The 25,104-nt window shown below is 44.2% G+C and overlaps 1 protein-coding gene across 1 annotated transcript in view; it reads right to left on the bottom strand.

Moving 5' to 3' along the window:
- kndc1 (kinase non-catalytic C-lobe domain containing 1) overlaps positions 1-23,857 on the bottom strand; it is a 33,688-nt gene extending 9,831 nt beyond the window's left edge. Inside the window, exons 1-21 of the mRNA XM_076077034.1 lie at positions 23,753-23,857; positions 19,377-19,575; positions 16,484-16,542; positions 14,261-14,407; positions 12,499-12,616; positions 12,258-12,397; positions 10,834-11,454; positions 10,180-10,294; positions 9,969-10,040; positions 9,756-9,817; positions 9,498-9,656; positions 8,283-8,360; positions 8,004-8,091; positions 7,495-7,687; positions 5,833-6,551; positions 5,537-5,675; positions 3,665-3,936; positions 2,310-2,665; positions 1,310-1,403; positions 1,120-1,214; positions 831-1,015 (exon numbers count right to left, since the gene is read on the bottom strand). Coding sequence (XP_075933149.1) covers positions 831-1,015; positions 1,120-1,214; positions 1,310-1,403; positions 2,310-2,665; positions 3,665-3,936; positions 5,537-5,675; positions 5,833-6,551; positions 7,495-7,687; positions 8,004-8,091; positions 8,283-8,360; positions 9,498-9,656; positions 9,756-9,817; positions 9,969-10,040; positions 10,180-10,294; positions 10,834-11,454; positions 12,258-12,397; positions 12,499-12,616; positions 14,261-14,407; positions 16,484-16,542; positions 19,377-19,575; positions 23,753-23,857 — 4,016 coding nt within the window. The remainder of the gene's footprint in view (positions 1-830; positions 1,016-1,119; positions 1,215-1,309; positions 1,404-2,309; positions 2,666-3,664; positions 3,937-5,536; positions 5,676-5,832; positions 6,552-7,494; positions 7,688-8,003; positions 8,092-8,282; positions 8,361-9,497; positions 9,657-9,755; positions 9,818-9,968; positions 10,041-10,179; positions 10,295-10,833; positions 11,455-12,257; positions 12,398-12,498; positions 12,617-14,260; positions 14,408-16,483; positions 16,543-19,376; positions 19,576-23,752) is intronic.
- Between the last annotated feature and the right edge of the window lie 1,247 nt (positions 23,858-25,104).

Here is a 25,104-nt window from a genome sequence, read left to right as displayed (position 1 = left end):
CCTGCATCTCCCTCTCTTTTGTCTCCAGAGCCAAGTTGTGAAAACTAACCCTAACGTCAAGGATCTTCTTCAGTTTCTTGTTGCTAATTCGGCAGTTGTCTGACCCAAGTCTTTGTGAAATCCCTTTGTTGGACAAATCAAAAGCAGTAGGGAAGATAGAAAATGGAACATGGAAAAACGCTTTGAGACCCTAATGGGCGACTAGAGAAAAGCAACGGCTGGCACATTTCGAATGAAAACACTCATCATCATCATCATCATCATCATGGAAGCCTCACAGGTTTCCATAAATCGCGGTTCCACCTGGACCGTGGTCGTGCCTCCTGCCATGGCCCTGATGATACCCACCGCTACTATCATTATTATTATCATCATTAGTCACATTACTATTACTGATAACATTACAGCCTTTCTTATCATTATTATTCCATTATATCCACTGCTGCTGTTATTATTAGTAGTCGTCATTTTTCCATCATTATTCTGCTTCCTACTCTCATTATATGAATCATTATGTCATTATGCATTGAATGTGTTGTAACTCTGTTATGTTGTTCATTCTGTACACATGACATCTATCACACTTCTGGCCATTCTGGGAGAGAGATCCCTCCTCTGTTGCGCTCCCTGAGCTTTATTCCTTTTTTTTTTTTATCCCTGTTAAAGGATTTCTTTGGTAGTTTTTTGGTAGTTTATGGAGTTTTTCCTGTACCGATGTGAAGGTCCCGGGACAGAGGATGTCACATGTGTACAGATTGTAAAATCCTCTGAGGCAGATTTCTGATTTTGGGCTATACAGAATTGAATTGAATTGATTTCATCAATGATACCTGGCATAGAGGTGAGCCATGAGGCCCAGAGGAGACCCAGCTTGCAGAGTGCTCTTCCCTTTGCTGGTACCAAAGTTCAGGACAGACGAGTCCTCAGAGGACTGGAAGTCCAAAGATCCAGGTCCACAGACAGCCAAAGCAGGCAGTAATGAAACCTCCAAACCCCACTGGTCCACACTCAAAATCTGCAGAAATGCAAGAAATGACATCAAAGGATAGGAGAGCCAAGTTGTTGTTGAAGTGAATGAGAAAGAGTAATGTTGGGAACGGTAGTACTTTGTAAGTATACCTCAAGGTATTTCTTCACACAATCTAAGAAGACCACTTTGGATCGGAGCTCCTCAAGCTGGGACTTGAGTTTGGACAGCATCAGTTTGTTGTCACCTTTGGGTGACACATACACTGTTTTAGAGATCACACTGGAAGCCACGCGTGCCATTTATCCGTACACTAGCAGTGTCATGAAATGGGTAGCCAACCTTTGTTTTTCCTCTCTTGTTGAATCAGCTTCTGGAAGAAATTTCTGGTCTTCTTCAGATTCTTTGTTTCGATCATCAGCTGCTGCTGCAGTTCCTGCAGGAAATCACGCAAAAATCACAGAAAAAGGCCTTAAAAGAACCCCACAAGCCTTTCAGCTGTTTCCAGCGCAGCATTTCTACTTTCCCTTTTTTCTTCCTTCTCTCTTCACCGTGGCAACACCAGAACACAAAAGCTCTTTTGAAGTGAAATGAATGAGAAGCCGCAGCAGCGCGACTCTTAATGTAGCATTATTATCCGTTACACAAACCCTCTGAAGAAGTGGCGCTGCCATCAAAGTGTGCACAACATTAATATTCAACATTAATATACTACGGCAAGTTCCTTTGCCAAGGGCTAAGTTCAGCACATTCATATTCAGATCCAGTATGGAGAGAACAATATGCCAATTATCTTTAGGTCCCCCACGTGTCCCAGTCCCATTTACCCCGAAGCCTTGACCGTGCCCCACTTCATTACAGATAGGAACATAATTCCTGCACTTATTCATAAAAGCCGACCATGTGAAAGGGCTGAAGGAGTGTGAAGCTGCACTCAATAAGCACTTGGATGAAACATGACGGACAAAATACACAAAGAACGGAAATGAAAACACTGAATCTGCAGTTCATAAACATAAAGTAATGAAACACAAAGACATAACGTCAGAGGATAACTTGATGGAAATACACCAATGATTTCCTCTCTTTTTTGTTGTTGTTGACAACCTGTTTTGCTCTCCTTTTTAAAAAGCATCCACTCTTTGATGGAATATCAGCTTTTGCATTAATATAAACCGCATGCATTACTGCATCATGCTTTAACAACACTTAACGATATGCATTTCACTGTGTTGATGTAATAGAATCTGATGAATAAATAAAGCAGGCTGCTGTTTGTTCAAACACACAGGGTTAAGGTCAGACATGACTCACTGGCAGTAAGCTCCACAGGTCTACCCACCAGTGTTTTCACATCCAGACACGGCGCTCCCATGTGCTGCCCCAGAGTCACTGCGTACTGGATCACCTCAGGGCCAAAGCACTCTTCCCCAAAGAAGGCCAAGGCCCAGGCCGGGCCCGAGCTGAGGCCCGGCCCCTCCGCTCTGGATCCGGGCGAGACGAGTCGCTCCGACACCAGAGAGTCGCTGTCCTCCATGTCCTCCGAGCAGTCGGGGCTCATCTGCTGGTCGCGGGCCCCCGTGCGCCCTTCCTCTCTCCCCGACGGGAACTCTTCAGAGGGGCTTTCATCGCTGCCCCCCGCTGATCCGTGCTCTCCTCCCTCCATGGCCACCGCTTCCGAACTGTCGGTGCTCATGCCTCGACCCGTAAACAAGGACAGTGGAGAGAGAGAGAGGGGGAAGAGAAGAGAAAGAGACTGAATCACATGGAGATAAAAAAAAAACAACAACAACAAATAAACTGGATGTGTAAAGAAAAAAAACAAGTCACAGATCCAGAGGTGGTGCTGGGGGTATTTGCTGCTAACCCTGTCATGGGTGCACAATGCGCCGCCTGTTTAAATGTTGAACTATCACCATCTCTTTATCTCGAGTATCGTGTAAGAGTCCGATTGTGATCAAGACCACATGTCTACCTCAGTTCAATAGCCCAACAAAAGCAGATGTGAGGGTGTGTTTGCTGAATGTTGCTGGCCACGAATGAGTCCCCGAGGAGGAAAAAAGGAATCTGAAGAGTTCGCTAGCTTGCCTTGGACTCTCGTGAATGCGCTTCAATCTTAAGAACAGCATCCAACAGCTAGGCACAGCTCTCATTCAGTCTGCAGCCAAAATGAAGTGGAATGTAACAAAACATCACAGACTGTCTGGGGTTCAATTGTATTTATTTAAATCTGGAACCAGTTTTGAATCTACTTCTCACATGCAAACTCTCACAAATCCCTTAATGAACCTATTTAGGTAGTTTGCTTCAGGAAGAGACACTTTCTTAGTGAAACGTGTTGTGTTTTTTCTATTTAACTCAATACAGCAGTAATCAAGTACGTTAACCGTGATCTGTGATCTGAGGGACTTGAACTTTACTTGACAAAGGAGAATGAAATGGAAATACCGCAATTCAGAGGAAGATATTGCAGTTTTTTACTATCTGACAGCTTTAGTTACCAAACATTGTACAGATAAAGATTTGACTTTTAAAATATGATGCACTGTTATGGATTCAATTTACACATGGATGCTATATAATTAGGTATTATATATTAAGTTTTATTTGTTATATATATTATATTTATATAACAGTAGACTTGATCTTTGCCAAAGCAACAACATATATATTGAGTATCTAAGTCTATATCCATACCTTGAAAGATGCAGGGTTGACTCTCCTCCGATCTTAAATCGAAATCTTCGAGAGCAGCCTCCTCTCCTCCCTGACGGGGCAGGGCCTCGGTTCCCTCGGTTCCCTCGATCCAACAACCCACAGCAGCAGGACTGGACGCGTGAACGTTCCCGTTCAGGTCGAGATGACCGCGCAGGCGGACCTCTCTCTCCCCTCCCCAGGCGGTGGCTGCCAAGGGTGGAGTGAGGGCTGCCCTTTTCACAGCCTTTGATGGAGGCTGCTCATTAGAGCCGCTGCAGGAGAGAGACAATACACACACACACACACAGCGAGTTCAAAGCAAGCCACGATTAGCACTTATGTAAAGAACCATGGCAATCATATGCAACAGTGTGTGTGATTAAAAAAGTTCACAGGTCAATCTGGAAGATGGCGTGCCAGCAGCGGTTCCTGATTTAATGTGAAAACACAGCAGAACACATCGCAACGACCACCACACAAGGAGGCCAACCAAAGACTCATGTCAAACATCTCGCAGATCACGTGCACTTTACAACAACCACACCAATCGATCAGCGGAATGTAATTGCACCGGGACAGGACGGCGTCCGCTCCGTCTCTCTCGACAAGAGAGGCTACAGTCCTCCCTCCGTCCCCTCAGGGGAACTGGAGCGCTGGAGAGAATAACCTTCCACAGCAGAGCCCTGCGAGCGAGAGCATCTATTTCTAGGCTGTGATGTCTCCCGACCGCGGCAGATTAAAGGGTCGCTCCGCATATTGCCCCCGAGCGTAAGAGCAGGGGCGCCGGCTGGATGAAAAGACGTCTGTGTGAACTGACGTCCCCCCCCCCGTTTCCCCTCAGCATATCAGTAACAACGCAGAAGAGGCTTTACATGCATCTTCAATGTTTGCCACACATCCACATCCTCCCCAGCACGAACAAACACACTTCATATCAGTTACAATAGCCACCGTTTAAGCTGCGGGCTTAAGTTTATGTATGAAGTGCTTATTGTCTAAACACTCATTTGAATGCAGTGTATGGGTGTGCAGAGGAGGAGGAGGACAGGTCACGGTGAGCTAGGGCTGGTTCTATTCTTCAGAAACCGCATAGGAATACTTTTTTTTTTTTTATCTGACCACAAGCAGCCACATTTGAGCATTTCACTGTTTGGACGTAAACCCCGGCTAATTTATTGTTGACAAGATATCCTTTTTTAATTTAGGGCGATTATTCTGACACCAAAGATTGGATTCATAAGCCAGTCCAAACCCTGAAGAACAGTCCTTCATTTTAAGGATTAAAAACTGATGCGTGAAAATGAATAAAATAAATAAAATAAATAAAATAAAATAAAATAAAATAAAATAAAATAAAATAAAATAAAATAAAATAAAATAAAATAAAATAAAATAAAATAAAATAAAATAAAATAAAATAAAATAAATATATTCCAGAATCCGAACTGCTCTATGGATGATTGAGTCATTAAACTGAGTGGAACTTTTCACATCGAGTGATGATACTGGAACTATAGCAGAAGCAGTGTTGTGGCCCGTCGCTATTTAATCAGTCTGCTAAACTGAACGGCCACTGTGCTGGTTCATTTTGACGTTTGAAAATATAGAGTGGCATATGTTAATTACAGTACACTGGCGCTGAAAATACCTCATTGGCATAATCAGGTACAGGTAGCCTCGATAATTCATTCATATTTGCCTCTCTATGATGTGGGCAGTGATTTATGTCTGAAAAAAAAACTAATTATCAGGTGCTACAATATGTGAATCAGGGCTAACTGTCAGCATTGAATCTGTTTTTATGATTCAAGGAGTAACGGTCTTGTCTGTAAAATGCCTAAATGTCAAATAAATGTCAGAAGTCCTACTCACGGTGAGGACGGGCTGTAGTTAACCAGGCAGTGCAGCACACCCAGCAGGTCGTCTTCCCAGTACAGATCGCTGAACCTCTCCTTCACAACACTGGCAAACGTGTGGTACTGGAAGTCCTTCAGAGAGAAGATGCACTCGCCTCGGGATAAATGAGAAAAAAACGGATCTTCTAAATGAATACGTCCTCATAACTAAAGGCAAGGATGATGAAGTGGGTCATTGTTTTGTCGTTTCATTAAAGAATGGCTGGAGTGAAGGATTGTGCAGACTTTTAAACTGCATTTAAAGATACATACCCATGGCTATGTCCTCATGTCCATTGTCCAAATGCCCATCAAGTGAAAACTCTCCGCTGAGCAGCTCGATCACCTCCCGCAGGGCAGGGTGGACATTCGGGGAGATGGACTCTGAAGGAGGCTGGTTCTCAGCCTGTGTCCCTGGATTTGTTTGTCCATTGCAAGCTCTGGGTACACCGCGCTCCAGGGGGCTGTCAGAAATGATGGAGCTGCCATTGAAATAGGATGATGGTGGGCCACACTCCCGGGGTCCAGGCCTCACGGGCGCATTCAGACAGTTGATGAATGGGCCGTCAGCGCACTCTGGACCTGTGATTAGTCCCTGCAAAGGCTGCGGCACGAGGGAGAGATTTATATCCAAACCGAGGAGAGACTCGGGAGCCCTGACCTGCACAGGCACTAAGGAAAGACGTCCCGTTGTGGGATCCTGATGGAAAAGGTAATTGTTGAAAACACCACGGCCACCGAGGTCAGCGGATAACGGCGGAGGAAGAGAGACTTCAAGACAGGAAATGTCGGGGAGAGTGGAAGCAGAGTTGACTGGCAACTTGTAGCCGGAAGTTGTAGTTATGACCGTCTGATGAACAGGCAACTCCTGAGTATGTAGATCAGGTTTGGTCTGTGCAGGACATGGGTAGTCAGAGTGAACGTGTGGAGGGAAATCGAGGCCCCTTTCCTCCATGTGTTGACTGCTTTTTGTCCTGTAAAATGAACAATCCCTAATAAGCTTCATCCTTTTAAAGATGTGCAGTACTTTCTGAAGGTATAAGTGTTACTGCTCTCTCTTCTTTTAATTTCTTCTTTTTTAATCTTAAAAAAAAAAGTCCTTGTAAATTTTGCTCAAAATTTGAAGAAACAGGCTTGTTCCCTTTTTTTGCTGAGGTTTATGAGGAGACTGATACCACTGTCAGAAGTTAGTTAGTCAGTAGCCAGATAGCTTAGCATAAAGACGCCACTAATCTGCGGTTTTTATGGGGGATAATGTGCTGGATTATTCCTCGACACGGTGACTTGCTAGAGTCATGTCGTCACTGTGACATTATCAGGAAACAGCAAGCAAAGGCTTAAGGAAGTCAGCGAAGCTCCCAGGACCGAGTTTGGCGTAGTGGCAAAACTTAGAATTGCAGGATCGCGTGACACACACTGGTCCAAAGAGACAATAATTACATACGGAGCAACTACACGACAATGAAAATGTTTTTTTCAGAGCATTACAAGCAGCACAAAGGTGCTCTTTGTATAATCAGAATATAATACATTCAGTCCAAAAAATTGGAAATTCTACAAGAGCCTTATAATAAATTATTTCATGCTATTCATGAGCGTGTGGAGCCAGCAGGAAGTCAAATGGCTCAGATGTAGTCCATCAAAGATGTCCTTGAAAAGAAACAAGTTGTCTCTTTTACATTTATACATTTTTTTTGTAAACCTTTGTACAGAGACAGGCTAGCTGTTTCCTCCTGTTTCCAGTCTTTGTGCTAAGCTAAGCTAACAGTCTTCTCGTTTAACTCTCAACAAGAAAGCAAAAGCATATAGCCAAAATGTCTACTATCGCATTGTAAATGAATTTTAACTAGAAAATGCTTTTTAAAACAGATACATCACTAATACAAAAACAAATTAGAATAGTGATAATAGATGTCATTTTCTTGAACATCCTACCCTTCAATGGCAGCCCCACGGTCCTGGCTCTCCTCCTCCGAGTCCCCCTCATTTGTCAGGATGATGGGGGTGAAGTGTGTGGCGGTGGAAGTGAAGGCCTCTGGGAGTCGGAGTTCCTTGCTGACTGGATAGCTGTGGGGAACAGGGCCAGTCACAGGAGCCAGTCGGCTCTCAGTGGCCAAGGGCACAAAGCCTACACACAGTTACAACAACGCCAGATACAATATCAGTGATATTGTCTCATGCAGTGAGAATTACACAGAATGTGGAAATTAAAAAAGAGAAAGAGCTGCTGGTTTGGCATGATTCCAGTTGAACCCATGCTCACTTATATCCTGCATCTTCTTCTTCATCATTTTTAAAGACAGAAACAAATTGGCGGTGCCTCTTGACAGCAAGATTCAAAGGGTCTTCCTAATGTTTGGCACATTTAGTGTATGATATACTGCACATTTCAAGGTAAACTACATTGCATGAGGGTCATCCATACCAAAGTAAAGATGTCCTACCACTGTTTCGTGCAGACTCTTCATCACATGAGCTTTGTTGAGTGTCAGTTGCACTTAAGTCATCTGCATCGCTGGATTTTGAGGCTGGCTGAAAGAAAACAAGACTTGGATTCGTTACAATGCAGAGAGATCCTATTCTACCACGAGAAAGAAACGGGACGGACATCAAGAGGATGATCACGAAGAAACAGACTGACCCTTGGCATTGAGGTTTGAATACAATAAATAAACACAAAGGGTGTAAATTCATCTGTGGGGAAAAACAATAGGGACGTTTACCGGGTGAACTCTGCTGATGAGGTTGTTCCACACAGCCTCAGCATTTGTCCCTCGACATGATAAGTAGTCACGACAGCTCTGGAACCGCAGGAAAACAAATGTAGTTTCAGTACGGGACACTTCCGCTCACAATCACACACACACACACACACCAACAATGTCAGAATTACGTTGTGCCCTAAAATAAAGCATTTGGAGGTGAACCGCTACTTTCACACAATTACCGACAGCATATAAATAAATCAGTTGTTTTTTAAGGAGTCCTTTGTTGAGTAAATGGCAGAGTACTTTTACAAATTGGATTCTCTATATTTAAATCACTCGTGAGTTTCTTTCAAACAGGATGCGTCTATTTAGAAAGGTGCTCCTCTCTGAAGTTGTGCACGTTGATATGCAGAAATCCAATCAGGCTTTCTTTACAGAGAACTTCTCCTTCAATGAAATGCAGTTCAAAGTGCTTTTAAAGGCAAGACATAAAAGGCAGAATGGCAAAATAAAATAAGGCAGCATTACACAATCAACCCAATGTAAAAGCAGAAAATAAATCAATAGAAATGAAAAGAAAAGTAAAAATGATTAAGAATCCAAATCAGTTTATTCTAAAATGTGCTTTTACTGGGTGCTAAAGCCCAATCACAGGAAATGATGAATAAACATGACATTCTCCGCACAGTTAACACGAGACTAAGGGTATACAGCCATGCTAGCATGTACAATGTCTTAGTTTTAGTAGCATACAATGTGAGCATGTCAACGTGCTGACATCTATGTATGAAGTCCTGTAATGAGCATCGACTAGTAATAGTAAATCGGACTCAGACAACCGGTGCTATACTTGGAAGAACTGTAAAATGTAACTGTGGTAAGTGGAGTATTTCAAAAAAGTCAATATCCCTCTGCTTCCGCTTCCCTCTATAAATGTCAGCAGTTCCACCCACCTCTACCTCAAACACTGTTTGAGTGTGAGGCACAACTGGGAGGAGATGCTTCTGTTTAAACTGTCAGCCTGTTTGTTCTCCACCAGGTTTTTGTATGTTTTGTAATAAAACCATGAATAAACAAGGCAGAAATATTCATCGCAGCCTAGAACTTAAACTTGGGCCGGGGTTGTGAGGGGCTCAGACCCGGCACACAGGCCTAACCTCTTCTATGTCTATGCATAAAAAAACATCACAGTAGAAACCATAATCACAGATTCAAAATAAAAACTAATACTTTTTTAGCCATGACGATGGTCGGTCTCTCAATGGGCGTCCTCTTTGCCATCTCCAGCAGCAGTCTCTTCAGTTTGCAAGGCATGGCCAGTTTTTGATGAGGTGATAAACTGAACTTGGTTGCAGCCCAGAGAATAGCAGCGACCCCATAGACACAAACCTGAGCCAAGACAGAGGAGAATAGAGGAGGGCAGAACCTAAAAGCAGAGCACATGATTGGTGACAGTTGGTTTTAAAAGATAAATTGAGGCACACAAACCTTCTCAGTCACAATTCCATGCTCTTGATATTCTGGAGCGAGATAAAATGCATCTCGGGATCCTGCAGAGAACACAGAGCGTCAGTAACTGAAGTCAACAAAAAACACTGCTGCCTTATACATACTTGGGTAAAGAGTGCATTTTCTTACAAGATCTATTTTGCATGTAAACAGCTAAATACAAAAAAAAAAGATGGAACAATATGAACATACCCATGTTTTTAGGTTTCAGGAAAAGCACTTCTCCCTCGCAGCCCACATGCAGTGTGTCCAGGCACAGATAGGCTAATAATACGGAGAGAAATCAGCTGCACGCTACAATTGCGGGGCACAAAATTCAAGCAACGCCACATATCATTTGCATAATTTTGTAACTCTCCTTCGGGCCAGCCCAAGGTTTAACGAACAAAGTGGTTCAAATCACCTGGAAAGTCGATGTAGGTCTGCAGTGAGGACAGGCAGGTGTAACACAGAGCCCAGAGCTCATTGACCGTCAGCCTCCGTCCACACCGAGTCAGTAACTCTCTCAGAGAGATCCACTGGAGAGAAAACAAAGAACAAGTCTGAGTTTAAAAGAGGGGTATGTTACACTTAGGAGCTTCAGTTGATCCTGACTTTGAGCTGACTTTGGAAATAGGTAGACAAATAAAAGTAGAAAAATAGTAAACAAAACATCATGTTAAAGCTGCTAACTTCCAAATTCAGAGCATATCTATGATCGAGGGACTGCCTCCACACAGCTCTAAACATGGCGACAGCTGAGCCAGTGGCTAGCAGCTAAGGGCGCTAACAGCACTAACAGTGCAAACCAAGGCAACAGTGCTGTCTGAGCTAACAGTGTTTACCTAAGGGGAAACCTGAGGGCTGGCGCTACGCTAATTTAGCTTCTCCTCAAGCTACTTCTCATAGCTTCGCTTTAGAGGAGATACCATGTTTAAAAAAAATCCAGTTCGGACCAACACCCCCACGACAAGAACCTTTTCATGTTTCTATCGCCTCCTATTTACAGACAGCCAACTCTTTAGTGGGCCTCCGTAGCGGCACCAGACACGACTGCGAGAAACAATCGCTGTCTAACCTCATCCTGAGATTCTTCGTTGAGGCACAGCATGCTTTTGGTCATGTAGTTATTGGGAATATAGAGGCTGTGGTTCAATGAGCTCTGGTGCTCAGACGGGTCCTGTTCCATTTCCAGCTCTTGACAGGAAGCGCAGGAAGATGCCGAATCCTGGGTGCCGTCCTTAGATTCGCACTCATGGCACCCTTGGATCTGTGTTTCCCCGCTGCACAACGTCTCTGCAGCGTCCTCGTATCCTCGTGACATTTGGTTCCCACAATCATCAGTGCTGCTGTGTGGGTAAGACTCACAGGACCGGCCCCGGTCGAGTCTTTGAAAGCTGCTGCTCCACATGGACGTGCAGCCCAAGTGCTCGTCCGCTCCTATCTCCGTGAGATCGGACACGGGTATGCTGATATCTCCGTGGGTCGGCGGGGACAGACAAGGGGGGTTGTTGGAGTCTGGGACGGAGCAGGAGCGGTTCAGAGCCCCCCTCGACCTGTTCGGCCTCTGCTGGGCTCTCCTCCTCACCGGGGAGCTGTTGTGGGACCTGCAGTCCAAGTCGTCGGCCAAGATCATGCCGTCTCCTTCACAGCTGTCCATATCCTCCGCCCAGAGAGAGGAATCCCAGCCGCCGCACACCTGCAGATTGAGTTGGTATAATAAAGTCATTTGTTTGGGGTATTTGTGGGAATAATCCTGATTATACTGCAAAAAAAAAAAGAACGTAGATAAAGGAACCTTGGTCAATTTGCCTATGCTCGAGGCTTTATCAAAACACTTTGAATAAAGGTAACTTGAAGGAAGAAAAGAAAGCGGAGCACCACAAGAGCACAGTGCAGCACACACACAGTTATCTTGTTGTTCATCTTACTCATTAACTTTGCAGATACTTCACAAATACTTCAAAAAAGTGAAGTATTTTGTGGATACTTGGTACCCCATCACTCGGAGACTAGATACCGTTAGTGGAGGAGTGGAGCATCGCACTCCAGCGCTAACAAACGAGACCGAGTTGACCAGCTCACACTGCAGCACTTTACGAAACCCAGTCAGAAAGTGACCACCAACGTGACCAGTTAGCTTGACTGCCATTTATGTTTCACATTGAAGCACACAATGTGAAACATCTCATTACAGTGAAGTAAGAGCCTGAAAATAGAGCAATCCGAGAATCGAATTGAGTATCGATTCGTGAAACCAAGAATCGGAAAGCGAATCGTGGGATTCCCAAAGATTCCAAACATCTAGTGGCCTGAATGGCTTCGAATGGCAGATGCGTCATGTTGTAGTGCTTTTTTAAAATGTATTTTACAATTTTTCAGAGGAAATGAAATATCACAAACAGGTGTGTGCTCTTGACAAATTCTGTCTGCTGCTGGCATCCTTAAATGATCTCTTCTTTGACAGCAGCAGTTTCCCTAAAGCCAGCGACTGTAACATACCTGCTGCCTGGACAGACCATTTGCTTTAACAGAACTGCCAGCACACAGGTCTTTGGCATTATCATCCGAGCTCGTTCTTTTAAGCAGACATCTGGGTTTGGGATGCTGCCATCTTGCCTCCCAGGAGCCTTCTTGTCCATCTGTGGATGATACAAAGACGGCAATTAGCACCGGGGGAAATCACAGCGGAGACCAAGCGGCGACGCATACGTTGAGGTGATAACATTTTTTTAAAAAGGACCTTGAAAGGTTGATACTGATTCGATGGAGAGCACCCGTCGCCCAACAGAAGACAGTTTCCGGCACACAGCTGCAGGGGAGGTATGAGACAGCCTTGCTTCAGCCAGACAGAGGACGTCCTGTGGGAGTATTACACACGTCGGTTTGTACTATAGAAATGATTATGTTCTACACGCAGACAAATCTGTCTTGCTTTAAGAAAATGATTGTATTGTATTATGGATGTCCACTGGATTATTCACCTATTTATTGCCATTATGAGTTATTATTTTCTATAGATATTGTGTGAGTTACAGTGCATTATTTCACAGTTTTTGCATTTGTTACTGGGTAATATTTCCTTGATATAAATGCAATTTTCTTAATTTATTCATTCTGCATACTGCATGAAGAATTCATTCAGAATGAAACCCCTTTAACTTGTATGAGGTGTCTTTTGCTGATTCTGCGTAATGCGTATGAATATACCGTACATCCAGGCTTGTATTTCGTTTCACGAAATGCCTGACGAAGGTTGCTTGTCGAAAATATTGCTATTCAACAACTCATACGTGACAGTGTGCAAGAGCTGTCACGTATTCTCCTACACACATTTCATTAATTACCTCTCTGTGTGAAGAAAAAAAGATGAGAGCACTCTGTGAAACCTGTAACGTGCTTCCAAAACGCACCACTCTGCTGAGGTAAAATATGTCAGACGTTATGAACCACAACCATCATTTCCTTTTAAGTCACATAGTTTCAAGTCACGTAACAATCTAGTGCTCTTTGCTTTTGCATTTTGTGAGGCACTCACTTGTTGATGACAGGTGTTAAATCTATATCAATATAAATCTGTGCAAATTAGTTCATCTAATAGTCATAAGACAAAAATAGACATAAATCAATGCTGCAGCCATAATTACAGTAAACACACGTGTGATTCTACTTGTGATGCCGTGCTGTACTGGGATTTATTCTATGGTCTTGTTGTGTAAGGACATTACCATTCATCTCTTTGGGTCCTGAATCGGACTCTAAACGTAAATGAATTCATTATATTTGCCAGACCTTTGGGGAGTTCATGCGTTCTGTCGTGTGTGTGTGTGTGTGTCTGTCTGTGTGTCTGTCTGTCTGTCCACAGCTAATCTCGCATACTACTGGACCAATCTGCCTGATACTTTTTTCGCACATTTTTAACTGTATGCTCAAGGACCTCTCGTTGTTGTGGTGATTTACACTTTTTAAATAATTTTTTTTACTCTTTCATACCGTCATTGACTGCTGACTTCTCACTCTTTTTCAGCAGCAACGACTGCTTCAGTAGCAAAAGGCTTTTGTCGTGGCTCAAAAACTGACATCCACAGAAAGAATTGGTTTCATTCTGAACTGGAAGATCTGCAGATTAATTCCATACCCGGTATTTTATGATCCATTAAACTCAGATGAAAAAATCCCTGTTTGTTGTTATCTTGGCCTCCATCTTGATTGTAAGGGAGCCAAGTGGGACAACTGACTGTGATTCAACTGTTCTTTGTTTGGGAGGGGAGAGGGAGACACCTGGTGGAGATCTGTTGTTTTCATGCAATCCCACTTGACATTAATCGAATTTAAAGATTAACTACACATTCACAATAACTTTATTTCAGACACTGTACTTCTTTTTCTTAGCTGTATACCATGACAACACTTCTACTGGAGTGAGATCTCTGATGATCCAACCCTTTTCACACCTTTCTATGAATCATTCTGGCAGTTAAGAAGAGTCAGCATGGTGCCGGTACCTGCAGGAGAGGCCTGTGCTCGGGCTTCTCCTCCTGCATCTGCTCCAGCAGCTTCTGGATTTCTTCCCCCAGCTCGGCCTCCAGCTCCGGCTCGATGACAAAGCTCAGTGCTGCAGAGAGCGTAGAGCCCAAAGAATAAACATGGCCCTGCAGCCGGGTATAAAATGAGGAGAAAACACCATGATCATCATCATCATCATCATCAGGAATCAGCTGCAGCTGTGATCTTACAGTAAGTACAGAGATCAGCCTGTGAATGACTATAGAAAACATTGAGAAAATACAGGATCTTGTTGCCATGTTGGGTGGTAATGGTCATGTGTTTGTCCATACTCGGGACAGAGCTTTGGTTTTGCTTTGCTACACTGACAGTGGATATTATGGTCAGCTCTAAGGCGGCAGCGGATTTCAACAAGGTGCTTCTGAGTTCACGTCGCGGACGCTGCTGTCACTCCCAACAATTGAAGCGGGCTGCACCCGTACTTATGTGGTAAACACATGTGCAAGGCGGATCCCAGTGTGGGTCACCAAAAATAGAAGCGCGAATACTCAGCCGAAGGCCTGAGCTCCTGTTCTGCTTACATCGTTGCTTTGGCCGTGAGTAATATCTCCCTTCAGAAAAACACATTTGAGAAAAAAACGTGTGAAAGAAGAGGAGACATGTTTCTGTGTTTCGACAGACGGCCAAATTAGAATGCACGATTTATTTTTAAAATGGTGTTACATAAGTCAGCTGTGAATTTATTCATGTTACGGTGAGAACAGTGACACCGCTTACTGATGCTGCATGCTCCACAGAATGCCGTCGCATCAGAGGCAGCAAAAAGACTCATTTCAAGACTGCTCCTTTCATCCAGCAGACACAGATGTATTGCAAAGTATCTAAAGATGAATGTAAAGGTGACGAGGTCCACTCTGGAATACTGAAGGAGCATACATTATATCTTTGAATTATAGTCCTCGATGAAGGATGCGTAGTTATCCTACGAGTATATTTCATCGCCTCGCAGTTACATGCCTCCACCAACCAGTCATGTTGCCGTTTACATCCATGTCTGTCCAAAATGTCATCCCTTCATCATTTTATCCTCTTAGACATTTGTATGAAATTGTCATAATTATCATATAATTTCTTGAGACATGTGTTTTGGATGTTTGTGTTAAATTTAAAGATATATTCCCTCAGGTCGTCCCTGAGATATCACTAGAATAGGACAGACGGATGTCACCGGCGCGGAGACAAAAAAAGGACCCAGTGAGAGAATTGCAGCAGCAGAGACGATTTATATACATTGTACTACACAGGCACACTCATACATGGAGCTGCAGGTATATTCTGCCTCATCATGCTGTATGTCAATACACAGATCCACTAGAGGAATTCAGGTTTCAGTACCTCACTCACAAAAGTTACAACAAGGTCCTTCTAGTCTCTCACAAGATACAATTTAATTTTTAAAAATGTATTATACTATATTGATCCCTTTAAGGGGGAAATTTGTCTTTGCATTTGACCCATCCCTGTATAGGGAGCAGTGGGCTGCCAATGACAGGCGCCTGGGGTTCAGTGTATTGCTCAGGTACACTTCGACACGTGTCGTCCGAGTCGAGGATCGAACCATTGACCTTCCAGTTCCCAGACAACCCTCTTAACCCAGTGAGCCACGGTCACCCCAAATGAGTGACCACTAGAGAATAATTCTGTTTATTTCAACTGAGGTGTTCTTATTGTATTGTGGCCTAACGTTGGTATGTTCAGATACGTTGATATCTCTTATAACCCCTAAATGTAACACTTGAAGCAGTTCAGCACATCTGCTGAGGTTGAAAAGTTGTGTGTGCACAACTACAGTAGGTCAATTCTTTTGTAATTAAAATTCCCCCGTGTAAATAAAACTTTACAAACCTGACACGCATTAATTACAGATAGAGAGAGAGAGAGAGAGAGAGAGAGAGAGAGAGAAATAATTAGACCTGATCTAAAATCAGAGGTGGAAGAAGTACTGTTTTAAGTGGCAAACCGTGCGTGATTGAGTGCTGCTTCCACCTGATTCCACATTACCAGACAGAGGTGAGCTCGTAGCTGAATGTTCGCTGCCGTATGTGGGGAATTTCTCTCTCAGCAAACATCGCCACGGTGCCTGTGACTGCGTGGTGCATACTGTCCCAGGGGTGAATGTGTGCACCAGGTTCAAATCTATGAGCAGATCTGGCCTCTCTCACCTCGAACGTGCTGCCCGTGTTGTCGAATTCAGGAGGCACAAAGGAGCCTTCTGGATCATCTGCAGGGATCAAAACATGGCAATTAATCAGCACCATTAAAGACGTCAGAACAGCATGCAGCATGTCATCGAAAGGGAACGAGCGGCGCGCTGGCCATTTGATGCGTAGCCATGTCGGTTCTGTACCGTGACCCGTTCTCGCTAAGCCTCCACCGCATTGAGATGCAAATCAGAGGGATGCGCTGAACCACAACAGTCCAGTGAGCTGGTGCTGCCGTTTCCCCCTCATTTGCCTAATTCACACGTCAGAGATAATCCCCGACGAACAAGATCCGCCGATCAGAAGACGGAGCGGCCTCCTCCTCCTCCTCCTCCTCAAATAGGCCACCGCTCAGACCGGCTACAGGAAGGACACACAGACGCACGAAAACACCACCACAGACATGCACCCCATCGGCTGGACTTATAGGACGAGAGAGGAAGAGAGGCACGTGGAGACAGAGGGAGAGAGAGAGACAGAGTTAGAGGAAGAGAAGGAGAGGAGGAAGGGGAGTAAAGTGGGTCATGTTTGTCTGCTGGAGGGATGATCTCCCAGGTGTTGTGAGGCCGATCTCCTTTTCTCCTCTCCTCCGGAGCCTTTTTCTTCTCATCTCTGCGTCTGTTTCTTTCCTCTCCAATCCTTACAATTCCTCTCCTCGCCTCCTTTCTTCCCTTCTTCCCTCCACTCTCCTCTTTTCCTTACTTGCTTGTTTTATTTCCTCTCTCCTTCTCTTTCTTTTCTTTCCCTTCTTGCTCTCTCACCTCCTATTTTCTTTCCTTTACTATTGCATCCTCTCCTTTTTCATTTCCTTTATTCTCTCCTCATCTTTAACTTCCTCCCCTACTTTGCCTTTTCATTTCGTCTCCTCCTTTTTCTCTTTCCTTTTTTCCTTTACTCTCCTATCCATCCCTGCCTATTGCTCTCCTCTCCTCTTCCCTTTCATTCCTCTCCTCTCTTTTCCTCTCCCCTTTTTCATTTCCTTTCACTAGCTGTCCCTACTTTTCCTTTCCTCTCGCCACCACCTTGGCACCTTCCTTCCATTCATTTTCTTTCCTTTGTCCTTCCCTTTCTCCTACTCTCCTCTTTCCTATCCTCTTCTCTCCTCACCTCTTTCCTTTCCTCACAACTTTTGTTTTCTTTCCTTTCCTTTCCTTTCCCCTCCTTATCCATAACCTCTCCCCCGTCCATGTTCTTTCCATCTCCTCTCCAAAGGTTCAATCAAACAAGAAGGAGAAAAGGACAGGCAGGAGTAGAAAAGGAGGACAAGATACTTCAGCATGTAGTGAGGAAGAACTGTGACACGGTGAAATGAGCAGTGAATAAGCAAAGAAGAAGAAAAGGACAGCCGTTATCAGTGACTCAGTTGCCTCCGGGGTGATGGAGAGAGCTCTGTGAGTCATGTTTGCCTACTAGCGCAACAGGTAGCATGAGCTGAGCACTATTCCTGATTCAACACACTTTCCCTAATGGGCTGATCACATTACCCACACGGCACAGAGACCGTTTTTATCAAAAAAAGTGGAGCTGCTCGTGATGCTAAACCTCCGCAGTTTGTCTCGGTCATCATTGTGCGAAAATCATCGGAGGACATTTTGTTACTTTGCTGCTATGGCTGCAGTTTTAATTAGCTGAAATGAACCCTATTGATGAGTCGTTGTGGCAACGGCCCCGCTCACTGAGATTCATCACCACAGTCCCTCAAGGTCACTCTATTGTGCCTGTTTGCGCACGAACACGGGACCGCGCGCATTGGCTTGAAATGTCATGACTGATGCACAAAGAACTCAATAAAACAAAATTAACGGGGAAAACTGTGCTTTGCACGGAAGGCGGAGAACGTAGAGTTTTGATTAATGATATAGAGATGCACCGTGTACCGTGGGCACTGCATGTGGTTTCTCTTTCTATTCACAGGATGACTCACGGCCCGATCCGATAAAGCACGAACACAAATGAAGCTGCGAAGGGTTTTAGCCGACAGAGTCACCGAAGTACCTCTCCAAAGTGTCTCTATCACTAATGGAGATTTGTGTGGATGCAACATTTTAAAGGGAAGTATATGTGAGCGCAGGTTGCCTGCTGATAGGCTAACCAAGCCGTTACCACAACAACGATCCCCCTGGCAACTCTGACACTGTTGATTTGATCAATGCTCATCAATTATTATTTGCTATCGGGGCATGGAATAAGTGTGTGTGCCACAGTGCTGGTGTTGGTGATGAGACACAGAGCGAATGAGAGGGGAAACATGGAGATAGGAAGGATAAATGGAGAGAAGAGGAGAGAGGAGAAGAGAGAGGAGAGGAGAGGAGGGATTATAATTCATTGGATGTCGCGGGGCCTCACAGCCCTGTGAAGGAGAACTACGTTGTCTGCGCAAATCAGAGCGGACCTCAGCAAAGCCCCCAGAGATCCAGCGAGACACTGATGTATTTTCAAGCAGGAATTTGCTCCTTGAAAGTGATACAGATGAGGGCATCAGATCGCTGAAGAGAGAAAAAAGAAAAGAAAAGAGGCCTCCTCTCTGGGCTAAACAGAGCTGAAGCTGCAGTTAGGGGCCAACTTCACATTAAAACCCTGCAATGCAGTTCTGATCTACTCTGTTCTGTCTTCTGGTTTCTAAATGTTCCGGCATGAGGAGATATCCGTGCCACGAAAATACAAATAATATTGAAAAAAAAACACGTCACCAGTCAGCTTGATCAGTAGCATGACAGAAGTCATACCCAGAATATGATGATAAGCATATATCATGCAAAAAAAAGGTGCAAATCAAAGGGTATACAATGTCCGGAAAGTGGTTTCATTTTTGCACAAACACATAAATGACAGCGTGTCCGTGCTGACGACTCACCGCTGAGCTGCTCCATGAAGCACACATTCCCGTGGGCGTTGAAGGCCAGCGTGTCTGGTGTGATGCACAAGGTGTGGAAGAGGTGGGAGGGTCGGATGCTCTGCAGCGCCAGGACGCACTCTGCACACACTGCCCACACCTCCTCCTCAGACAGACAGCTGTCCCGTAGGGACAGGATGTCTGCCAGAGACACGTTCTCCTGGGGACAGAATACACACACAAGAATGTCCAGGTAAGCTCACACAAACACGTGGTTCAATCATAGACAAGAAGTGGATGTAGTCGCCGGGACGTCACCCATTGGTTTGTGGACAGCCGCTTTGAAGCCTTGAGTTTGGAATTTCGGCCGTCGCCATCTTGGTTTTTTGCAACCAGTAAACAGAAGTGACCATATTTGGACTGCAGAGGCGTGACGCCGTGGCAGAGACCTGTCAATCATAAGGTAGCCACGCCCTAAAGATTACCCTGCTTTATGGTCTATTTTACTCTAAATAGACCATAAAGCTAAACTAAATGAACATCATGCTGTATTGAAGAAGACTTGTAACTAGAGATTGAGACCATAAACTCATGTTTACAATGTTTACTAAATAAATCAAGTTTCATAGACTTCCAAACAATCAGACTTCTTTCTGCAACCAGAGGAGTCGCCCCCTGCTGGACATTAGAAATAATGCAGGTTTAAGGCACTTAATTCATTCACCTCATTGACTTCACTTTTCAGAACCAGAGGTTGCCTTCTAGGTTCAATACTTGTGTGAGGGCAAATGTTAATGAGGATTTATTTTCTATTAGCTTGTAGCTATTTAGCTAGGTCGACCAAACGCTGTTGTCTTAACAAAATAGAGGACAAAAGGAGGCAGACGGCACCACCTAATTAGGGCTTTACCTATATAGCCATAAAAACTAGAAACTTCCAAGTCAAGTCTAGCCAGCCGCTTAAATATTGTACTACTTTAGAAGGGCTTTCAATGTGGCGAGGTTTCTCTGCGGAGCATTTCATACTTTTTAATGCCCAGCAACAGAGACGAGAAGGCAGGCGGTTCCTGTTTCCCTCCACTCCTTGAGCGCCTCAAACGCACCACCAAACAAGAGTTTTTCAAAACAGTCCCTGCTTTCTGCTGCGCTTCAGTCAGCCAACTCACGTGGAACGGATTCATTAAAATGTAAATACAGCGTGTGCAGAGTTAAAGTTTGCCGTTAAGGCTCTGGCCTCATCACTCTCTGCAGCACAGAGGGGCGCTGGAGACAGATAACGGAGTCCCACCTGAAGCCCGGAGAAACTAGATCCTACATGTGGATGCTGGGTACTACAGTTATAACGCAATGTTATCAGTAGCAGCAGCAGCGTGCCGGCTTATACGGAGTGCCGTCTTGCAAAGATACAAATAGGGAGATAAGGAAGCCAAATGGGAATGTCTGTATTGGGCTAATCCTGTGAATTAAAGGTGCCCCGTGGAGACTTCTTATAAACAAACAAAAGTTGTGTTTACATTCAATATTACTCATCAGAAAAGCATTGTGCGTATCCCTGAGGTCTAACAAATGTGCTCAATGCATTTGCTCCATCGTAAAACATTTGCAAAGCTAATTTTTATTTATTCATATCGTGTTTTACCATGACACCCAATGGTTTGTGGACTGCCGTTATGAAGCATCAAGGTCAGCATTTTGGCCATCACCATCTGGAGCCATGTACAACCTGAACACTGCTGTGGTAGCGACCTGTCAATCACTAAGGTAGCCACGCTCCAAAGTATACTCTGCTTTATAGTCTATTTGACTCTAAATGGGACCATCATTTACTAAATAAACATCATGCTGTATTGAAGAAGATTGAGACCATAAACTCATGTTTACAATGTTTACTAAGGTAATAAACCAAGTGAGAAGTAGAGTCATGTGAAATATCTGACAAATCAAGACATTTCTCATATCATTTATGCAAAATTACTGTAAAATACAGGAAGCTTCTTGGTCTCCGTTTGTAGAGCGATCACCTTTGGTTGAATGCAGGTACACAGTCTGTGTGGAGAGCAAGGGAGGTGGAGGACCTCGTCAACCATTGGCTATCATCTGACAAAGATGTAGCTTTTCATTAGCTTTTTTAAATTTATTTCTCTGCAATCATATGTCGATAACTGTTTATAGAGATTGGCCAAAATGTTATCTGGATGTAAAACACCAATAGCCTACAAAAAGCAATTATGTTTCTCTCAAGTTGCTAATCGAACAGCTAACAATTCACGTACACACGGAACACACGGAAGAAGAAAGAATCCCTGAAATATTGGTCGTTGTCCCCAGAGGCTAAAACGTCGTCAAATCGATAGCTGGTGTGTTCTTGTTTTCTTTCCTATTTTACCAAATTAAAACTGACATGCTGTTCACTGTAATAAATATATCAATCAAGTTTAAGCACAGGATCACTGGTCACTGGAAATGACCTCACCACTGGAAGATGACAGCGCGAAGCACTGACAGCAACGCTACTTTTTCGGGAGTCATCTTCAGTTTGAGAAACTGTTGAATACCCCTGTCACATCAAGGGTGGACCAAACATACCCGCCCCTGCAACAACCTGCTCACCCTGCTGCCGTCTGGCAAGCGATACGGACTTCAGAGCAGTCAGACTTCAGAGCAGCTTCTGTCCTCGACCTCAAGGAGACGCCTCAACTCATCCTCCACAAAAAAGACTTTTTCCTCATGTGGCATAAAGGGACTTCAACTGCATTTTGTTATGCAACCCTGTTTTGTAGAATGACAATAAATTAACCTTGAAAAGGTCTCAACAATAGTCCTGAAACAGTGCCCTCATTTTGATACTGAATTGCTACTTCAGTATAAGGGTATTTGATACACAAAGTACATGACAACCTGCTAACACACACACACACACACACACTTTTTAAGCCATGGAGTGACTCCACACAACCCGCGTGCCATGAATACAGTGCATCGTCTGTGATCCACTATTACCAAGTGGCCCCACTTATCCTCGCAGACGCGGTGATCTCAGAGATTCCACGTGGCATCCGGCATAATGCCGCGGTCTGATCACGACAGGATCCTCTGTTCCGTTTAGCGAGTGAACACAAAAGCTGGCCTTGACGCAGACAGATGGCTGGAAGAGGGGAGTGTGTGTGGGGGGGGGGCATCACAAAGACGCAACTGTCAAACACTATAATCATAACCATGAACTTCTTTCTTCTTCCATGGCATTATTTATGTCTATCTCTCAACGGGAACTTATATCTGTACTCTTAACTGTGTCTATCCGTTTTGCTCTCTGGCTCTCTTGTGGGTGCAGCAGATTGTGAACAAAGCATATGGAGGTGATCTAGTGGGGTAAAGCATGATTACAGGGCAGAAAAGTGCCACTAGAAGCAGCAGCAGCAGCCCCATAAATAGAGGTTTCCCTTGAGAACAGTGCAGAGGAAAGCTAGAAGTCTCTCTCAACCCCCCCCCCCCAAGTTAAATATGCTGTCCTATATAAGTTTGCGCCTGAGCTCCGAGGTTCTGATGAGCCTGGTAGAGTTAGTGGATAGTGGATGTGTGGTTTGACTGAAGTTCCTTACACTTTCAAAAGTACATCTACTCCAGCACTGTTTTGAGTATAATTCGCTTGAGTAAATACATTTTATGTTACTTAATGCTTCAACTTGTTTTTTAGCTTGCGGCACTTTACAAAAGATGAGATCTCTGGTTTGGGGCCCCTTGTCACATTCAAGATGTTAACGAGGGGTTGAGTGGTACGTGGTTCAATTTCAATAGCTGTTCATGGCTAAAATGGCTACAGCTATATCTAATATTTCACCAAAAGGCTAAGATTCAGTTCAAAGCCCAAAGAATGAATGCAATTGTACGCAGCAGAACTTTGTTTTTTCTTCTTTTCTGCTGCAATACTCATCTCAGGGGCCCCGTAGATTAATCTGGAGACCTTCAGAGGGGTCCCACCCCTACAGGGAACAACAACACTAAACCACTTAACTGAATACAGTATAGTTACTAAAGTAGGCCTACTTTTACTAAATACATTTTTGCTTATACTTCTATAGACTTTGACTTAGGTAGACTTTCAAAAACACATAAAATATGAAGAAGAATGCAGCGTCGGTGTCATTGCCATCTGGTGAAGACACGGGGCATGGACTCACAACTTCTAAGTCTTCACACAGCTGAAGTGCTAATTATATAATGAAATAATGCTATTTAAACCCTCTGCAGTTTGAATACGTAGGCTGTCGTGGTTTCTGAAGGGGGGAGAAAAAACTCATCAGTGGGTCATTTATTAAACATCATGTAATCTAACCAACCAATAAATCCCAAAATGTGTTAAAACATTCATGTAAAAAAAAAAAAAAAATGTGCCTCACCTCATCCTCCAGCAGTGGGGGCAGATGCTCCAGGTCATAATAGCCGTCTCTTTCCTCAGTTTTCCCCAAGTATGTGAGCGCAGCATCGCCCCCCGAAGTTTCCATTGCGGCCACTTTGGGTTCCCTCAAGCAGCAAAGCGAACGTCGGCCCAGACAACGTTGTCTCCAGTCGACCCAGATAGCATTTCCCAGAGCTCTCTGGGTACAGCGAGCACACTGCAAACCGGGGCGCACTAACTACTTGCTTGCTGCAGTCGCCGGTCAACTGCGGGGACACTCAGGGTCCAAAAGCGACGCCGGAGAAAACGGGGAAGCACGGCAATGCGCCTGAGTCGACCGGGAGAAGGCGGTGGCGGTGGTGGTGGGTGTTGGTCGGCGTTTTGAGTCTGTCATGACTACTACACCTCCACGGAAACAGACGACAACACCGAAGGGGGGATCACGAGCTGCAGCTCCGTGGATCCTCCCCTCCCAGTGGAGGAGCCCGGTGCTGGCAGAGCGGAGAGTGTTGCTGCCTGCATGCTACAGTTGGCTCCACGCCTCCGCGCACAGTGCAGTTTGTTTGAGTGACTCATATTCAACACTTGAGTCATTATTTTCGATTTTATTTATTGGTTTATTTGGTTAGGCACAGTGCACATTAATAAAGCAGTCCTGTAAATGCGCCAGAGTTAGCCAAGAGGCTATTTTTCATCTGTAGTCCCAAGGCGGATGTTACAAAGTCAACCTAAAAACAGAATATAAGGTTACATTTACAAAGTGATGCATTATTTACACTTTACAAAGCATGCAGAAGCAATACAAATAGAGAGAATATTAATATAAGTAGAAACATCATTCAGGACGCTCTATTGTTAAGTACTGACATGCAACACAGACTCACTCATACAATAACATATACGGAGCGTGAGCGATAATTAAGTTAAATAGAAACATGGACTAGAGACAATATGATGCTGCATTGTTAAACACTACAAACATACATGTCAGAAGCACAACACATTAAAGCATGCAGAGTATGTGAAATATATAAGTCAGTCTGACACAGCAAAACAACAATAAAAGACGGTGGTTGGATGAGGTCAGCAGACAGATTGAGGACAGTAAGGAGCAGGTAGGCCTAGTGTTGACAGAGCTGGGCACTAACTAACCATTTCTTTTAAATGAACTGGATGTGTCTAGTTCTCTAATGGTCACTGGGATGGAGTTCCATTCTAGTGCAGCTTTGACAGAAAATGGAGACTGACTGAAAGCACTTTTCCTGAGTGGGATCATGTAATCCCCTCTGGCTGCACCTCTTGTGAGCCGATGTGCAGTTCTTGTGGTAACAAACTGTTTGAGCGGAGGAGAGG

Source organism: Anarhichas minor, unplaced genomic scaffold (assembly GCF_050575085.1).
Source record: "Anarhichas minor isolate MPS153535 unplaced genomic scaffold, ASM5057508v1 ptg000058l, whole genome shotgun sequence".
In the NCBI taxonomy this organism is placed as follows: domain Eukaryota; kingdom Metazoa; phylum Chordata; class Actinopteri; order Perciformes; family Anarhichadidae; genus Anarhichas; species Anarhichas minor.
Note: the sequence above shows the minus strand (reverse complement) of the source record. Positions and strands in the feature narration are given on the sequence as shown.